General features: G+C 33.4%; 1 protein-coding gene and 1 long non-coding RNA gene across 3 annotated transcripts in view; one reads left to right on the top strand and one right to left on the bottom strand.

Moving 5' to 3' along the window:
- The first annotated feature begins 5262 nt into the window (after window positions 1–5262).
- Window positions 5263–18186, top strand: part of LOC143068600 (monocarboxylate transporter 5-like) — a 28597-nt gene continuing 15673 nt past the window's right edge. Inside the window, exons 1-5 of one of the 2 annotated variants that reach the window (XM_076242791.1) lie at window positions 5263–6283; window positions 9649–9718; window positions 11629–11772; window positions 13406–13552; window positions 14224–15354. In XM_076242791.1, coding sequence (XP_076098906.1) covers window positions 9664–9718; window positions 11629–11772; window positions 13406–13552; window positions 14224–15354 — 1477 coding nt within the window. In that variant the 5' untranslated portion in view covers window positions 5263–6283; window positions 9649–9663. Of the gene's footprint in view, window positions 6319–9648; window positions 9719–11628; window positions 11773–13405; window positions 13553–14223; window positions 15355–18186 lie in introns of both variants that reach the window. The other variant, XM_076242790.1, reaches the window with a different exon arrangement.
- LOC143068602 (uncharacterized) lies at window positions 13360–14331 on the bottom strand. Its single transcript, XR_012976206.1, has 2 exons — window positions 14143–14331; window positions 13360–13567 (listed from the first exon to the last, which is right to left on the bottom strand). It is a non-coding gene; the product is annotated as an uncharacterized LOC143068602 (long non-coding RNA).

The raw sequence follows: 18186 nt of genomic DNA, 5'->3' as shown, positions 1-18186 counted from the left end.
CGTGTCTCGTTCAAATAAAGGCAACAGTAGTATACCGCTGTTCAAAACTCATAAATCGATGGACAAAAAACAAAATCGGGGTAACAAACTAAAACTGAGGGAAACGCATGAAATATAAGAGGAGAACAACGACACAACATTAAAATGTAACACACACACAGAGAAACGGACTAAGCATTAGACAAAATCCTATGAGAATAACAAATATAACATCAAAACCAAATACATGAATTTGAGATAGATAAGTACCGTGACACGTCTTATAGTAATGTGATTTCACACTTGTTCTACTAGTTTTCATGCTGTTAGGCTACCAGACTGGTAGAATCCTCGGGGACAGATTGTCCACCAGATTGTCAAAACATCACAATCGGGAATAAGATGCAACAGCGCAGGATCGGTAAAATTTGAGATTATACAATCATTCTTGTATCTTCAGTCCTAAGACACCGAAAGACGTCGCTAGCAGGTTAATATACAGATATACTGCAAGTTAGTAATGAAAGAACACAATATTTTAATGAAGAAAGCCAAACTGCCAAATCGCTTAATTTTCACCAATTTGCTCCACTTTCTACCAACTCGTAACACTCTTGTTTACAAACTTGCCCAACATCATGAGTAGGACGAGTTGGTAATCTTTAATGCAGTACGGTTTAATTCTTTTTTTCATTAGTTGGGAAAGTTATTCATAGTACTGTTAGAAAAGAAAGCACATTATGTATCAACTTGTTACACATAATTAAGGAAGCTGGTTAGTGTCAGGGTGGAGTTTTATTTCTAAGTCGTTATTACATCTTATCTAATTTTTAATAACGGCTTAGTTTATCTCACTCGTTATAACCACTAAGCTTATTTTTTTTAATTACAGAGCTTACTCGTTTAAACAACTTAGCTCGCTCGTTTAAACGAATTAGTTATCTCTTTACAACGACTTAGCTACATTGTAACTCGTTTAAACAACTTTTAGTTGTCTAATTGGCAATCCTTTAACATCTCAATTGAGTTCTCAAGCTTTTCAAATCTTAAAGATACATTATAAAAGGATTTTCTACGTAGGGAACAACTAGTGTTATTAAATATGAGATGAAATATTTAGTTAATAGAAACATTTAGATGATAGATGAATATGGGATTGTTTTTACCATCCTCTGAATAAAAAGTAAAAGCGTGAACAAATACACCTGTCAAGGATCTTATTCGGTTCAAAAATTATGCATTAATATTTAAAATTTAGTCAATCTAAAACAGCGGGAGTAATTCGGCCAATCGTTGATAACTGAAGTCTGACTGCAGTAAGAGATGGTATTTGATGTTATATAGTAAAGCAAGAATTCATTGATACGGACACAGGTATATAGTATTTTTTTCTTATTTCTAAATAAGTTTTCTCCTTTCTGAAAGCATTTGAGAATAATCATTTAAATTTATATTAGTTTGAAACAGAAATTTGTTTTTGTTTTATTAATATTACCGAAATCATTGAATCTCAGTTTAAAAAGCACAGCTTCAGGTCATACTCAGGACAACCCGTCATAAACTGAGAGCCTGTAATTCAGTGCTTGTCGTATTTGCTCTTTATTATCTATACTATTAAACGAGAAGACCTCATTTTGTGTGTCGCTTCTCTTCCTTCTACGATAAATTAATTATCATGCCTCTGTGTTCTATAGGTAACATGCATAGTCGCATTTGTCATCCATTCTTATGATTATTCAGATTGCGTTATTTTGGGAGAAAAACGACAAAAAGGGTGTCCCGATATTGAGTCCGTCACCAGACTGACTTTTGGTCATATATAGGTTTTCCGGTTTTAAACATGCACAACTACAACCAATCGTATGATGGATAACAAAAATGAAAAATAAATAAGTTAATCAGAGCGTTCTCCATATTATGGTTTATGGGTCAATCGTATGATGGATAACAAAAATAAAAAATAAATAAGCCAATCAGAGCGTTCTCCATATTATATGGTTTTTGGATTGCAAGAACCACAACTATTATACCTACTTAGAGAGGACAATTAGTTTTCGCGTTTATCTACATGTAAGCTACGATTATAATACTATGATATATGGAGACTTTCTGTATAATTCTGTCTACTGTTTTCTTTGAAATGAATATTTAAGGGGTCATACCAGTTGCATATATATTGAAATAAGTAAAACATGTGGAAAAAAGAATGTGTCCATAGCACACGGATGCCACATCGGCACTATTATTTTCTATGTTCAGTGGACCGTGAAATTGAGTAACATCTCTAATTTGGCATTCAAAATTAGAAAGATAATATCATTGGGAACATAATTATTTAATAAGTTTCGAGTTGATTGAACTTCAACTTCATCAAAAACTACCTCGACCAAAAAGTTAAATCTGAAGCCGGACAGACTGACGGACGGACGAACGAACGAACGGTCGCACAGACTAGGAAACATAATGCACTTAAATGGAGCATAAAAATTTATTGTTGAAAGTGAAAGTAGTAATTTGGCCAAAATGAAAGTAGGATTGAGACTTGAGGGAGGCAGGACTTTTTCGGGACGTCAGGATCGGGTGTTTTTAAGCTCGGAATTTCGAGATTGATCCTTTCGTGATCCGGGAATATTTTTTTTCGAATTTCGGGATGTCGGAGTAGGAATGTCTTTAAATTCGCTCTCAAAAGAAAAAAAAGCACTGATGGGTTGTCCTAGAAGCATATTTATTTTTGTTAGAATAATAATGGTCTATAAGAAGTTACATTTATTTTATGTTTGAAGCGGTGCAAATTTTTAATTTGATAATTTGATTTGACTTTTACAAAGAAAATGCATTGTAGCAAAGGGGTAGAATAATAATTATTGTGGTTAGAGGCCAGAGACATGAACATAATTGAATTTAACAGAAAGGAAACAGAAAACGGACTTAGGAACAAAAGTGAGGGGACTTTTGATACCTTTTATGAAATTCTACAGACATAATATCTTTTACAAAAATTCATCCTACAACAGTTTACAACTGTGTTTGCCCGCGATTTCGCGGGTGTGATCTTGTAATATTTATTTTCGTTCATTATTTTATACATATATCGGGTCGTTATTTTTTTCGTTTGAGACTAAAATTAACAAAAACCGTACGGCCTTCATACCGAATAGTTTGGTGTACCACAGGGCTCGGTCTTGGGGCCGAAACTATATTGTATTTTTGCAAAACCAGTAGGCGAAATGTGTAGGCGCCACGGAATGTCATACCATTCGTACGCAGACGATACTCAGGTTTATCAAATCACAAGACCGAAAGGAAACTGGTGCGATCTGTCCAAACGCCTATAAAAATGTTTGTCTGATATTGGTGATTGGATGAGTGCCAACATGCTGAAACTTAATGAAGACAAGACAGAATTAATAATCTTTGCACCAAAACATCAATTGAAGCATCTTTCAGATTTTCGTCTGACATTTGATGGAACAGTGTTAAGCGACGTTTCTTGTGTGTAAAATCTGGGAATGTACTTTGATAAAACCATCAGTATAGAACATCACGCCAGTGCTATCACTAAGGTTTGTTTTTACCAAATTCGGAATATTGGTAGAATTCGATCTTTAATTTCAGTTGAAGCCTGTAAAACACTAGTGTGCTCCCTAGGTACATAAAGTCTGGACTATGGCAATGCATTGTTGTACGGTACTAACACCAACATTATCAGTAAATTGCAGCGGGTCCAAAACACAGCAGCACGTTTGATAACACGAAAAAGGAAATTTGACTCAATTACGCCTGTTTTAATATCGTTACACTGGCTACCCATACATTACCGTTGCCAATATAAACTTCTTTAATGTGTGTACAAAGCACAGCATGGTAAGGCTCCTAATTACCTTCAAAATTAAAATACGCTATACAAGCCAAGTAGATCCCTCAGGTAGGAAAATAGTATGCTCCTACATCCTCCAAATGACGTTCGAACGAAAAGCTACGATGAGAGGCGTTTTAGACAAGGCTGCGCCTACACTCTGGAACAATTTGCCATCGTCTTTACGGAGTGTAAATTCTTTAGATGTTTTTAAAAAGCAAATCAAGACTCATTTATTTCTGACTGCTTTTAAGGATTTCTTGTAGATTTTATATACTTTTAATTGACTGCATTAGTTTTAGACAGCTTTGTATATTTTAGGGTACATGCATTTTTCATTTCTTTTTTTTCTTTTTTTTTTTTTCTTTTTTTTTTTTTAAGTGTCTTATAAATTTTTATAAGCTTGTTTGATTCTTTTAAGATAGTGCCTTGTAATCTATGATTTATGTATTTTTGTATTTTATATATTTTTAAATGTGAAGCGCTTAGAGTAATTTTTGTTATTATATAATGCGCTCTATAAATATTGTATTTATTATAATAGTGGACGTCATTTTTCACTGAACTAGTAAACATTTTTTTAAAGGGGCCAGCTGAAGCCCGCCTATGGATTCAGGATTTCTCGGCTTTACTCGTGCTCTTTTGTCGGGTTGTTGTCTCTTTGACTCCTCCCCTATTTACATTCTCAATTTTATTCTAATGGCCTTCTTTCAAAACTATATGGTTCATATAACCGGTGTTCATATAAAGTAATTTATCTTACGTGAAACTTTAATTAATATTACGGAGTGCACTTGTTTTTTTTTCTGCTGTTGTTTTTTTTTTTTTTTTTGTGGCTATCAATTCGACTCGAAAACGAGTTAATGCAGCTGTTCGTAATATATTCAAAGAAGAATATAATCACGGCCTTGTAATTTGCCATCAAATATAAAAGCTCAAGATAGAGATTTGTTCAGCTCATGACGGAGTGCACTTGTCAGATGTAGGTAATGATGTTTTCTTAAATAATGTTCAGGGGGCTTAAGAGTCGTTTGCAAGTTCTGACCGCCGAGTATTCCTAATTGATGAGTTTAATTGTATTTTAGTACGGGTAGTAAACTCGTTTCGTTGGGGATGAGAGTGTATATACCTTCTCATTTGGCGGGATCTGGCAAGATGACAGGGGGTCATGACCCTATAATTCTACGTTAGACCATATGTTAAAATATTCTTCTGTGTTCCACAGGGAAGTTGTGTTTTTTTATAAACGGCTTTCTCTTGTTTACCAGAGCGGCCGGTTCATCACTGTTACCAGTTTTGAATTTCATCCTCCGAGTACCGATAAACCGTTATTCAAGTTATGGCGTCATTGGGTCGTGCTCCTCGTTCACTCTAATTTTCCTTAGAGGAGTTTTTGTTACTTCTGTTATCAGAATAACACCTACTTGCCAATATTAAAAATGCCGGCGGTTTGTATCGTCTTGCCAGACCTCGTTTACTGTTTATTCCCTGTGGCCGATTTTATTCCACTTAAGATTTCTTGAATTATTTAGTTTTAAGGAGTTGCGGAATCGCCTATGAGACACCTCAATTGTACAAACAATGTTGGTAATATCATCTAAAGGTGTCCGTACAACCTTCTACAATGAGCAAACCCCTTACCATATGCGGCAGGTTTTATTCCACATTATTTCTTCAATTATTTTAATCTTTAATTAAATGATTCATATAACCGGTGTTCATATAAAGTAATTTATCTTACGCGAAACTTTAATGTGCTAATATATCAAATGTAATCCTCACAAATTTAGATGAGATTATTTTTATTAAGTTCAGCAATGTAATATCTACTTAAGCAAATATTCATTTATCAACACATCAGAGAGTGTTGTCTGTATGCGTTACACAAGCTTATTCAAGGACACATCGTGGTCACTCGTCATAAAGTTTTAATGTTGTAAATGTCGAATATGAAGTAGCAGTTTCTGAGATGTCATAAAAGTAAACAAAACTCAGTTTGAGCTCCTAAAAGGACATGAGAGAATAAAGTCCGTAGACATTACCCCGGTTATTTAGCGAAGAAGGTAACGGTTTCAGGTTTATATCCTATGATGTAAATTTTAATAACACCATTTTATAACCTACCTTTACTGCTCCCTACATTTTCTTTAGATGTTCAATAAATTAATCTTTATGTTATGTTTCGTTAATCTAGTAAAGCATATCTTTGCTACACCTTTCCAGTTTAATTTGCCACCTTTCGTTTGACTTATTTCATCATCACAAATATTGTCTATATTACTATCTTTCGTCCCAGATTCTATACAGACATGCTTGTTTAAAATAAATACAAGTACTTTGAATTTTTTGAAGGACAAATTTGTCAGTCGTTAATATAACGTATCATCGGACCACTGATATCAAGTTCATATCATTCGAAAGGGATAGTTAACGAATGGACGGTTCATGGTAAATATTATTTATAAAGGACATGTGATAATAAGGTATGGGCAATTAGCTAAATTTGTATATATTTCTGTAACTCTATGTTGCTTGTTTTTTTCTTGAAATACGGTAACTCAGCATAAAACCTTTCCTATTTTTTTTAAGTTGTGTTATATAGAATTGAGAATGGAATTGGGGATTATGTCGCAACCCGACCATAGAACAGACAATAGCAGAAGTCTGGACACTCCGTCAACCAACCGGAACCAGATGAGTTCCTATAAGGGTATGAAGCGTTGCTCCATCTCATAGCAGGTGGCTACGATAAAGGGGGTTAGATTGACGGTGGAGAGAGAAATAAATGTAGATGTATTACATTTAATGACTTGGGGGAAATGAGAAATTAGACCAGTGGTCAATTTCGAAAGGGAGTTTTGAAATTGAAGAAAACCACTGGTTTGCTGAGACTGCTCCCATATACAGTGAGTAGTTGAAGTTGATTAAAGGGAGGTGGGTGGGTATTTTGTAACTTTATGACAACTTATGTTTGACTTTCCCTGTCAGCAGCAAAACTCAAAATGACCAACTACCTAGCATCCTTGTGAAATTTGAGAATGGAATGTATCACTCCTTGCCTATAACCAAATAAGGAGTGATCATGTAGACTGTAGTCCAGGGGATTATCAGTACCAAAACCTGTGCTACACCCATGCAGATTATGATGTCATTAAATAAACAGCGCTTATATTTACATAATATAAGCTTCTATTTATTTTATGACTCCAGGGACTTAGAGATATAACCGAACGACTGAAATCCACAACTTAACAGAAGTAACCATGACATTGACGAACGACGGATACAGCAAGTGATGACTTATTCATTGTTAAGTCTGTTATCTATTTTCTGTGGTTCATTGATAATGATTCATGTACCTTGTTTAGCTGGTTGCCTCTTGTTTAGGTGTTCCTCATGATTCAGTAAACTGTGACCTTTTGAGAACTCCTCTTTTTAAGAGGTGTTCTGGGTGATTATTTTATACCCTGTATTTGTAGCTCTCTTGTTTAGGTGTTCTCTGGTGTTCTTTTATACCCTGTACTGTAACTTATTTCTTAACATACTCCTGAAGTGTTGACAAACTGACATTTAATGTGACCTTCAGACATAGACATCCCTATAAGATTGAAACCGAGAATCTAGTAAGACCAAACATTATATCAGTGAGTTTGCTGCTGACAACAAGATTATTTAATTTCTATTTTTTATTAATAAAACATATAAATAATTTGTCCCTTGGGAGTCAAGTACTCAGCTAAGGGAAATTTAGCTCCAGGCCCTGTCGACGACACTTGGTGTAGATGGACCAAGCCCCATGGACATGGACACTCCGTCAACCAACCGGAACCAGATGAGTTCCTATAAGGGTATGAAGCGTTGCTCCATCTCATAGCAGGTGGCTACGATAAAGGGGGTTAGATTGACGGTGGAGAGAGAAATAAATGTAGATGTATTACATGTAACATAATATGTAAACTAAACACCAATAAGCCAACAACCCGGTTCTTATACAGTTAACCAACATGTGAATCTGATGTTCAGTGGTTGTCGTTTATTGATGTGGTTCATGAGTATTTCTTGTTTCTGGTTTTTATAGATTAAACCGTTGGTTTTCCTGTTTGAATGGTTTTATACTAGTCACTTTTTGGGCCATTTGTTATAGCTCGTTGTTCGTTTTCAGTCAATGTTCCGCGTTGAAAGCCGTACTTTGACCTATAATAGATTTTTAAAAATTGTGACTTGGATTGAAAGTTCAACTTGGTTCGTGAGCACTCGTACCACATCTTCAGTACGCTAGCAACAAAACTCATCACTAGATAAGCCCTATTATATGTCAACCCGAAAAGCCTTCAATGTCAAATTCAGTTCAAAAGATAAAATGATTTATAACTTAAATTGTCCTTTGACAAAATTGACAATTTAAGACATTATTAAGAAACGAAGGTTCCAATTCCCTTAGGTAAAGTTGACCTTTGGTAAATTTGGCCTTTTTTAATTTCTTTTAGTTAAATATTTTTATCACGTGTCTGTCTTATACACCATAAGCTTTCAATTTGTTTGGGTCAAGCGATCCAGAAATTCACCTTAGACACCACGATATAATATTAGTTATCTTGGTGTAATCAGGGGTGTACAGAATTTTACACCGTTGTTGAAAATTCATACACCCTGAGGCGCAGCCGAATGGGTGTATGAATTTTCAACAACGGTGTAAAATTCCGTACACCCCTGATTACACCAAGATAACGAATTTATTTCTTATGAACAATTCCTTACTCATTTTGAAACCAGGATGTAAAATTGAAAAAAAGGTAATGAAAAATTTACAGCGTAACATTTTGTCAATGTCCATGTTGCTGCTCATTGTGAAATACTTTTTACATAATTTTTGAAAAAATTGAGAAATTTTTTGTGTTCTTGGAGTTTTCCGGAAAAAAAAAATTTGAAATATTTTTTAAATTTTTTGAAATATTTTTTTTAATTTTTTTTTTATCTTGGCAAAAAAAAAAATCTGAAATTTTTGGCAAAATTTTATTTATCCCCGGTTGAACCAGGGTGGGGTGTTATTTACACCGGGGTAATTAACCAATCAGATTGCAGTATTTTTGCTGCATAAGAAATAAATAGTGTTATTTTCATTTACTACGAGTATGACAAAGGTCTGTACGATATAAATAGTGTTATTTTCATTTACTACGAGTATGACAAAGGTCTGTTCGCGTAATGCATATCTATACGGAAGTACATATTAAGTATAGAAGTTCTTAAATGACAAGTATTATCACTTGGTGACTTCACTTTTCTATCTGAAAAAATACTTTAAAAAAATTATGAAAGTGGTATGATAGTCATTATTTATGCACATATTTCATTTTATTTTAAATGTAAAACGTAACAAAACTGAAATTATTTTTTTTAATTTTTATATATTTTCCCAACATAACTGGGCAATATTGAATAACTAAAAATACATTTACGACTGATTTTTAGAAATGATGAATTTATTTAAGATACTAGTCATCAATGAATACATCTGTCGTTTGTGTTTGTATCCAAAATACAAGTCTTAAGGGGTTCATTGCAGATATAAAGATTTTCTTTAATTCAGACAAGTGGACGTGTTGGGCTCTATTGTTGATATATGAAACGAAGAGACAAAACATTTCGGTGGGTTTGTCTGCCTTTTAAAATACCTGTTTAATAGTACAGAATGTTCATGTTGTCCACAAGCAGTTTTTATTAGATGAAATTGTTATGTAAAATACGGGCGAAAGACGAACTATTGCAGATACGCAAATTAAAGTATAAACATAATTCAATTTTAATTCTAGATATAGACAACAGAAATGGAAACCGACAATTTACCAATTGACAGAGGTTGGGCATGGGTTATTTTATTTGGTAATTATCCAACTATAGCGATGTTTAATTTTCTGTTTTACAGTTAATATTGCTAGCTATGACATGTTGTCTTAAATTTTAAAATAAAAGTATATTTTGAAAGAAATTTGATCCGTTGTATTGCAGGAAAAAGCACACAATGAATTTGAAAAAAATAGATACCTATTTTTCATTGGTAAACAAAATTTACGAAACCAAACACAATAATTAAAAGAAAAACATAATGGTTCTCTAAACACTAGAATATATATAGTTAACTACATTGTATATTGGCCAAAAGTAGCATATGGTAAAATAGTTTCTCTAATTCTATGGAAATTTATCCCTTTCCGAACCCATTGTATAAATATAGATTCTACCACTGCATCGAGTGTAATACGATATTTATCCACTCGAGACAGTTAAATTTTCAAATTTAAAACGCGAGGCTTGTCCGAGCGTTTTTTAAAAATATCTATTTAACTGTCGAGAGGGGATAAATATCGTATTACACGAGATTTGGTGGTGGAATCTGTTTTTCTAATGATTTTCTAACATTATGCATGCAAACTTATTCCTTCTTTACGAATGATCTGTAAAATGACGTGTTCTTTCTATGTGAAGTCATCAGGCATGGTCGCCTTTTTTCATGCCGTCACAATAGGAATTTCGGAGGAAAGCAAGAAAATTCGATGTCATAATCGAATTTTAACCAATGAAGTACTGAGATAAAAAAACGAACCACACGTTGATTAATTTTTTTTTATACAATGAGTGCAGAAAGGAATAAATTGACGAAGAATTAGAGAAAACAATTTAATCAACGTGTGGTTGCCGGTGATCTCAAAAGGTGATTGGATTATTTTAAGGGTCAAAACCTTTTTTAGCTAACTTGATGAATCAAAATGTGCTAACAGGTGTTAATGAAATCGACAACTTCATGGAATGTGAAAGGCACTTGAAGGGGATTTTCGTTTAACAAAAAAATAAAAAATAATTTTTGAACAATAGAGAAACAGATTCTTACATAGTTACTCGTGGAGGCGGCTCGGACTTTAAAATTGATAATTAAACTATCTCGAATGGATAAATCCGATAATCCACTGGTATCAATGTAAGAATCTATATTTCTCTTATTCTATGGAAATTAATCCCTTTCCGGACAATTGTATAAACAAAATTTTCAACGTGTGATTGCCGATGATCTCAAAAGATCATTGGATGATTTTAAGGGTCATAACCTTTTTAGCTAACTGGATGAATTGACATCTTCGTGGAATGTGAAAGGCACTCGAAGGGGATTTTCGTTTAACAAAAAAAGAAAATTTATTTTTTAATCATTAGAGAAACAGATTCTTACACAGTTACTCGTAGATTATCGGATTTATCCAATCTCGATAGTTAATTAAAAATAATCTATTTTACCTATAAAGACGTTGTTAATTTCATGTAAATTTCATAAGCAACGCCACGTGGCTCCTTAGTTTCTAGCGATAATTTTCCATCTCAAGCGAGTAACATGATATGAAAAATTATCACAAAAAAGATCAAAGAAAAAAATGCACAAAATAGCGATAATCCAGTGGTATCAATGTAAGAATCTAATAGTATATTTATACATTTCTCGCAATATATTGTAACTTTTAGCATGATAGATATGTTTTATAACCACATGGTTTTTTTTCAAGTCGAGTTAATCAATGTCAGTAAACCTCCTCATTATTTACCACAAAAAGACATTAGGATTACTATATTCACTTGAACTTTTCGAGCAGGGTTATAACTAGACATACTGTATTTTACACTTCTATATCCTCCATGAATTCTATTGAAAATTAATTGTTTCCGATTGCAAATATGTGTTTATGTATATATATATCAATAAGCTATTACAGTAGATTATGTAATATGCCAATTGTTTTATATTTAAGCGGCTGTCACTACAAATTTCTTGTACGTGGGGACCCTGAAGTCATTTGGAATATTTTTTGTGGAAATTCTTGCTGAATTCCAAGAGAGTGTTTCGGTTACTTCACTAATCAACGGTATTCAGACGGCCATGTATTGCACAACATGTACGTTAATACGTAAGAATAAGGAGATGGTGTATGATAGCCAATGACACATCTATCAGCCATACAATGTAGCTCAAATGAATTATATGCCAACGTACAGCTTCAATAATTAGAAAACACCATACCGTATTGTCGACTATAAAACAAGAAAAACAAGAAAAAACTAATGGCCTAAACTGTTCTGGTAAAATAAAACGACAAACAAAAATCAGATTAAACACTTTCATTTATCAACATAATCAACACGCCATTTTTTTTTTTATTTGTTACTGGTCTAAAGTGAATTTAGAACTGTTTTTGTTTCACCATAAATTTAATGATGCGTTGTTAGATAAACATATTGGCAACAGTGTCTTTAGCAGGCTACAATCTAGTTCGAAAATATGTCAATATGCAAAAGCGTTTTCAGCATTTCTAAATAGAATTCGGTCTGTAAATAAAATTGAGAATGGAAATTGGGAATGTGTTAAAGAGACAACAACCCGACCATAGAAAAAACAACAGTAGAAGGTCACGAACAGGTCTTTAATGTAGCGAGAAATCCCTGCATCCGGAGGCGTCCTTCAGCTGGCCCCTAAACAAATATATTACGGATTACAAATGTGTCGAGGTTTGTGATTGGATAACAACACAGAGATGTCAGTATATATACTAGTTCAGTGATAATGAACGCCTGAAACACATATGTGAAAAGAAAAATCACAAAAATACTGAACTCCGAGGAAAATTTAAAAGGGAAAGTCCCTAATGTCTTATCAAATGGAAAAAACAAATGATAAAACACATCAAACGAATGGACAACTGTCGTAATCCTGACTTGGTACAGGCATTTTCAAATGTAGAAAATGGTGGATTACGTAAACAGAACACACAGACACAATAGATAAAAATGTCACAAATAAAGGTACAACAGCAACACGAACACCATAAAAAACGGGTTGATCTTATGTGCCCTGGAAGGCGAAGCAGATCCTACTCAACACGCGGCACCCGTCGCGTTGCTCATGTTAAAACAAAGCCGGTAAATAATCTAAATCGGGTCACATTGGTGAAAAGGGAACGAGATTGTAGTCACGACATAAGGAACATTATTCAATATCAGATACCGACTTTCTAGTTTATGACACGTGTCTCTAACATGACCTTCGTCAAGCATGCATAAGAAAAAATGTGTTGGATGTCAAATACATAAAACCTTCAAGACAATTAAAACAAAACAAGAACAGTCTAAACAACAGCTCTATTTGTTTTTTGTATAGTTGGGTTGTTGTTATATTTGTACCGATATCTCCTTTAATAGCAGAGAAAAGTACTAACTAGACTTTACCCGAGGTGCTTCCTTTCTAGTTTCAATATATTAACATAATTAAAGAATGGAAATGTAGGATCACATGCAATGTTTTCTAGACGGGCGGATATAGCTAATATAAAAATACATATTCCCGGAAAACAGATTTTTCATTTATATAAATCATAAGATTTGAAGGAAAAAATTCGACAAAACTTTGCAAAATCATTGTAGTAAGGACACAAGTTATATCAAAACATTTTCTCTCACATATATTACATATGAAATAAGATTAAATGTATCTTCACTATATTTTATATGAAAAATTCAAACTGTATTTTGTAGCTCTTCCAGTATTGTTATTCTTCATGAATAAGATTGGTGCCCGTACACTTGTATTTATAGGAAGTTTAACTATATCTATAGGATACGGTATAAGCAGTTTGGCTCCTAATGTAGACTTTCTTTTCTTCTCCATCAGTGTTGTAGTTGGTGAGTTCATATGTACTAAAAGAATTAAGAATATAATTACTGAACCATAAAAGAGTTATAGAGTTCTGACTTTTAGAATACCTGGTGATATTCTAGCATTATGTATCAATTTTGATTTCCAAATTTCGACAGACAACATTATTATATTACTTACAACCAGACGTTTCACTTCTTGGCATGGGTCATAGTGGTTGATACGATAATAAGATATAAGATGATGTGGTATGAGTGCCAATGAGACAACTCTCCACCTAAGTCACAATTTATAAAAGTAAACCATTATAGATATAGAAAGATGTTGTGTGAGTGCCAATGAGACAACTATCCATCCAAATAACAATTTATAAAAGTAAACCATTAGAGGTCAATGTACAACCTTCAACACGGAGCCTTGGCTTACACCGAACAACAAGCTATCCAGGTTACCATATTTCTATGCAGCCCGTCAACTCTTTTAGTTGCTAGAAATGTTAGAAAGACACAATTTTTCAATTGTGAAAATTTGCAATCAATTTCAAAGAATAGGGAGATAACAATTTGATCTTGAATTACACTACTGTTGTATTTTAACTAAACGATATATAACCTACATTACAGTGTAGTTTTAATTCTTCAACGAACCAACATTTTGTAGATCATTCTAGATTTATATCTACAATTATTTCTTTCAGGAATAGGGTCGTCCTTTTTGTTTGCTCCATCTCTTGTGGTTATTGGACAGTATTTTGACAAACGTCGCGGAATGGCTACTGGCCTTGCCATGAGTGGAGGTTGTCTGGGTAGTCTTGTACTTCCGCCATTTTACCAATACCTTATAGACACCTACGGACTCAGAGGTGCCCTTTTACTAACTTCCGGTTTACTATTCAATACAACTGCCATGTCAGGCTTACTGCGTCCTTTAGATTTTTACAAGAAACAAAAGAAAGATTTAACTTTAGCTAAACCAACATCATTGAAAAATGGAACGAAATATATTTCGATTAATCGATCAAAACATGAAAACAACGCAAACGGAAATAGCATGAATTCAAATATAGTTTCCTTGAATGGCGAACAGTTTTCTGGTTCTCATCCTGTACTTTCAAAATCGTTTCCACATGCAGCTCGTACCAAAGCGAAAATGGATCGTATGAGGACATTTTCTGAAACAAACAAACGTTTTGATAAGTTTGAAGAAATATCAACTTCAAGAATGTCACTTTCAAGTTTTTACAAATACTTAAGTATTGATGATATAGCGAATATGTCCATAGTTTCCGTAAAGGAGTTGAAAGGTCGACATGAAGAATTCGATTCAAGCAGTACAGAATCTCAGAATGAAAAATGCTGTAGATTAGACTTGTCTGTGTTTAAAAATCCATCATATGTTTTATTTTTATTTGTGCACATTCTAGCAACTTTATCACCAGCTTTAGCTCCCTCTTTTTTACCTGTTTTTCTAAAAGAGAATGGATTAAGTAAACAGGAAATAGTAATTAATGTTGCCGTCGTTGGTGCTGCAGATTTTGTAGGCAGAATTCTTTGTGGATACTTTGCTGACAAACCATGGATTAAGATCTATCATATTATTATGGTGACACAAGGATTAGCTGGATTAGTAATTAACTGCAGTGGTCTGTTTAAAACATTCTGGCCACTTGTTGCATTCTCGGCTTTGTTTGGAATAAGTGCAGGTGGAATTTTTGGTGTAGTGGTCACAATGATCATTTCCATAATTGGAATGGAAAATTTTAGATCAGGATATGCATTTTTAATAATAACTCAAGGCCCAGTCATTGCTATATCCGCTCCAATATTTGGTAAGTTACAATATTAACGTTTTTTCAAGATTTATAAGCTCAGTAAGAATTCATAAATACACGATAATAAAAACCAAACAAACACAAAGCACCTTGCTTTCTTACAAAACATTTTATGCTTCTTGATATCGTGACTTTAGTATTTCAAGATAAATTCACATTTCTACGTCTTTTCAATGACAACTTTATAACAGTTATTCAGTTAATAAATACTTCGTTTTGATTATTATATACCCGTTCCGAATAAGAGGGGTATACTGCTTAACTCTTGTATGTTCGTACGTCCGTCCGATGACATTTTCATCACGTTTTTTTAGGAACTGTAATCAAGTGTGTCCTGACACTTGCTACCGAGCTTCGTGATGTTATATCGTGTGTTGCATGTTCATTCGATTTCACAACTTCCTGTTTACCGAGAATATGGTCATATATTCTTACAATAGCCATGTATGAAATTATCGATGCATTTTTTCCCAAGACACTACAAATTAGACATACCTGAAATTTGATGTCCAAATTTATACACTTTACTATGCGTTTTCATATTTGATGATTACTCATCAACTTCCTGTTACCGAATACTTTTATGTACAGTATAGACGTATTTACACTTGTACGCAAATTTGTCAGCAACAACTTAAAATCAGACAAGATTCCTCAAAATATTGCACTAAAATATAAAAAGCTTGACGTTAGAAACAAGTGATTGTTGCATGCATGTTGTCAAACGGAAATACGGAGACAGATCTAAGGTCATGCAGCTGACTAATTTAAAAATTGTCGTTAATTAATTCCACGGGGAAACCATCTCGAGGAAATCATGTAAGAAATGTTCCTGTGGTAACCTACAAGATTTCTGAAACATATTTATTTATAGTGGATTTGGAAACAAGTTTTGCAACTTATATTAATCCCTTTCCACTTTGCGGGTGCGAGTGCTGCCTTGTAGCGGCATTAGCCTGCTCTTTTTCGAAATCTACAAGGGTGTCTTTAACGTGCAAGAGATATGGCTCTTAAATAGTGCCAATCAAGCTGATTATGTATTATAGTCTCGCAGGGATATATTTTTATTGTCTGTTTTCTATGGATATTATTCATTTTCGTAAAGATGAATGCATTTTTACTATTCGTTTCATAAAAAAAAACTAATCCTATGACGCTTTTGTATAACTAATTGTTCGTGCTCTGAAATAAAACGCACAGTAGTGGCGTGATCGTCTGTTTGCCAACAATTCCACTCAAAGTGTTGCTACAAGCCATGTATTTTTGCCGTGCATGTAGTGTTCTTTTGGCATTGATCATGAATAGCCCATATCCTTTCATTTCAGTTTTGAAGTTAAGATGATTTCCATAAGTAACATTGATTTTATTTTAGAAATCTGTGCATTTTTCTTCTAATATGTATTGTGGAAAGTCGAAATTTTGTATGTTCTCAACAACAAAAACAGTTCATTTGTGTATATTTTTGAAAAGTAAGACATAAGACATTTTATTTCCCTAAAGCTCACACATGGGGTATGTAAATTCAACAATTTAATAAGCAATAAAAGTGTGAACATATTAACATTAGAAGAACATGGTAAACAATAATAGTATATATAATGAATTTTCATTCTCAATTTTATTTATATGTGATAGGAGTACAAATCATAGTACTATTAAACATTATTAGGCACATGTATTTAGAAGGTTTTAATAACTCTTTTGCATAATTTTGGTATTCTTGTTCGGATTTTTCTTGTCTCCCTTTGATATGATAAATTATTCTGAGTCGTATGATTTCTGTAGCAGTGCTTAATCATGCTATGCACTCCTTGTAGCTTATAGACTTACTTTAAAGGTTACAAATTCAACACTTGATATATTTTGAATGTTGTTTTTATTGGTATAAATATTGATTCTGATATCAGTAAAATAAAATCAGACTAAATATTGCATTATATTTTCGTATATTGTTTTGTTTAGTTTGCCAGTCTAGTGTTGTGCCGTTGCACCTTTGGCCAATGTTTAGGGGGTCAACCTCGCTGCATTCTGTATGTGCCTGTCCCAAGTAGCTGATTATGCGGTATGGATTTTGCTCATTGTTGAAGGTCGTTCGGTACATTGTTGTTCATTTGTTTGGCATTTTGGTCTTTGGTTGAGGGTTTTCTCATTGGCAATCAACCACACCTTCTTAGTTTTGTTTAAATTTAAAATTTTTATCAATGAATTAATTCCTTAGAAACAACTAAAAACTAACAAGACATTCCGTTGACTAACAATACGTTTTCAATTGTTATCCATATTCCAGGTAGCATGGACACGGATATATAAAGTTATACAAATCTGGCCAACGGTAAAATATTGCATTTTACAACAGTACTTAAAAACAATATTATATAATGAATTTTCTTGGTTAAGGATCTTTTGAAATTTTTGTCAGATTTTCGGAATTCTCAAGCTAAATCCATTTGAATGCCTTAAAAAAAATGTCCATTGACCCCCATTTTTTCTTTTATAAACCTTTTACATGTATAATTATAAGCCATCTGTAAAAGTCTTACAAATCTTAGTTATTTTTTTATGGTTTTGGAGAACTTAACTGTTCAATGATAAAGCTATGATCAAGAGAGAACATTGTCTCGCCAACATTTAAATGGCTGATATCTCGTAAATAAGCACATTGACCTATATTTGTTTTTTTTTTCTTTTGGTTCCTTTATTAATCCCGTATTAATATATAGTAGTGTTATGGAAAGCTTGTAACTGAGAAGCGAACTGCCTTAAAGAAGTATGATTTTTTTTCAGTATTTACATTACTGACAACTTCAAACAAGAATATTTCGTTATAAA

The sequence above is a fragment of the Mytilus galloprovincialis genome, chromosome 3 (genome assembly GCF_965363235.1).
Source record: "Mytilus galloprovincialis chromosome 3, xbMytGall1.hap1.1, whole genome shotgun sequence".
Classification (NCBI taxonomy): domain Eukaryota; kingdom Metazoa; phylum Mollusca; class Bivalvia; order Mytilida; family Mytilidae; genus Mytilus; species Mytilus galloprovincialis.
Note: the sequence above shows the minus strand (reverse complement) of the source record. Positions and strands in the feature narration are given on the sequence as shown.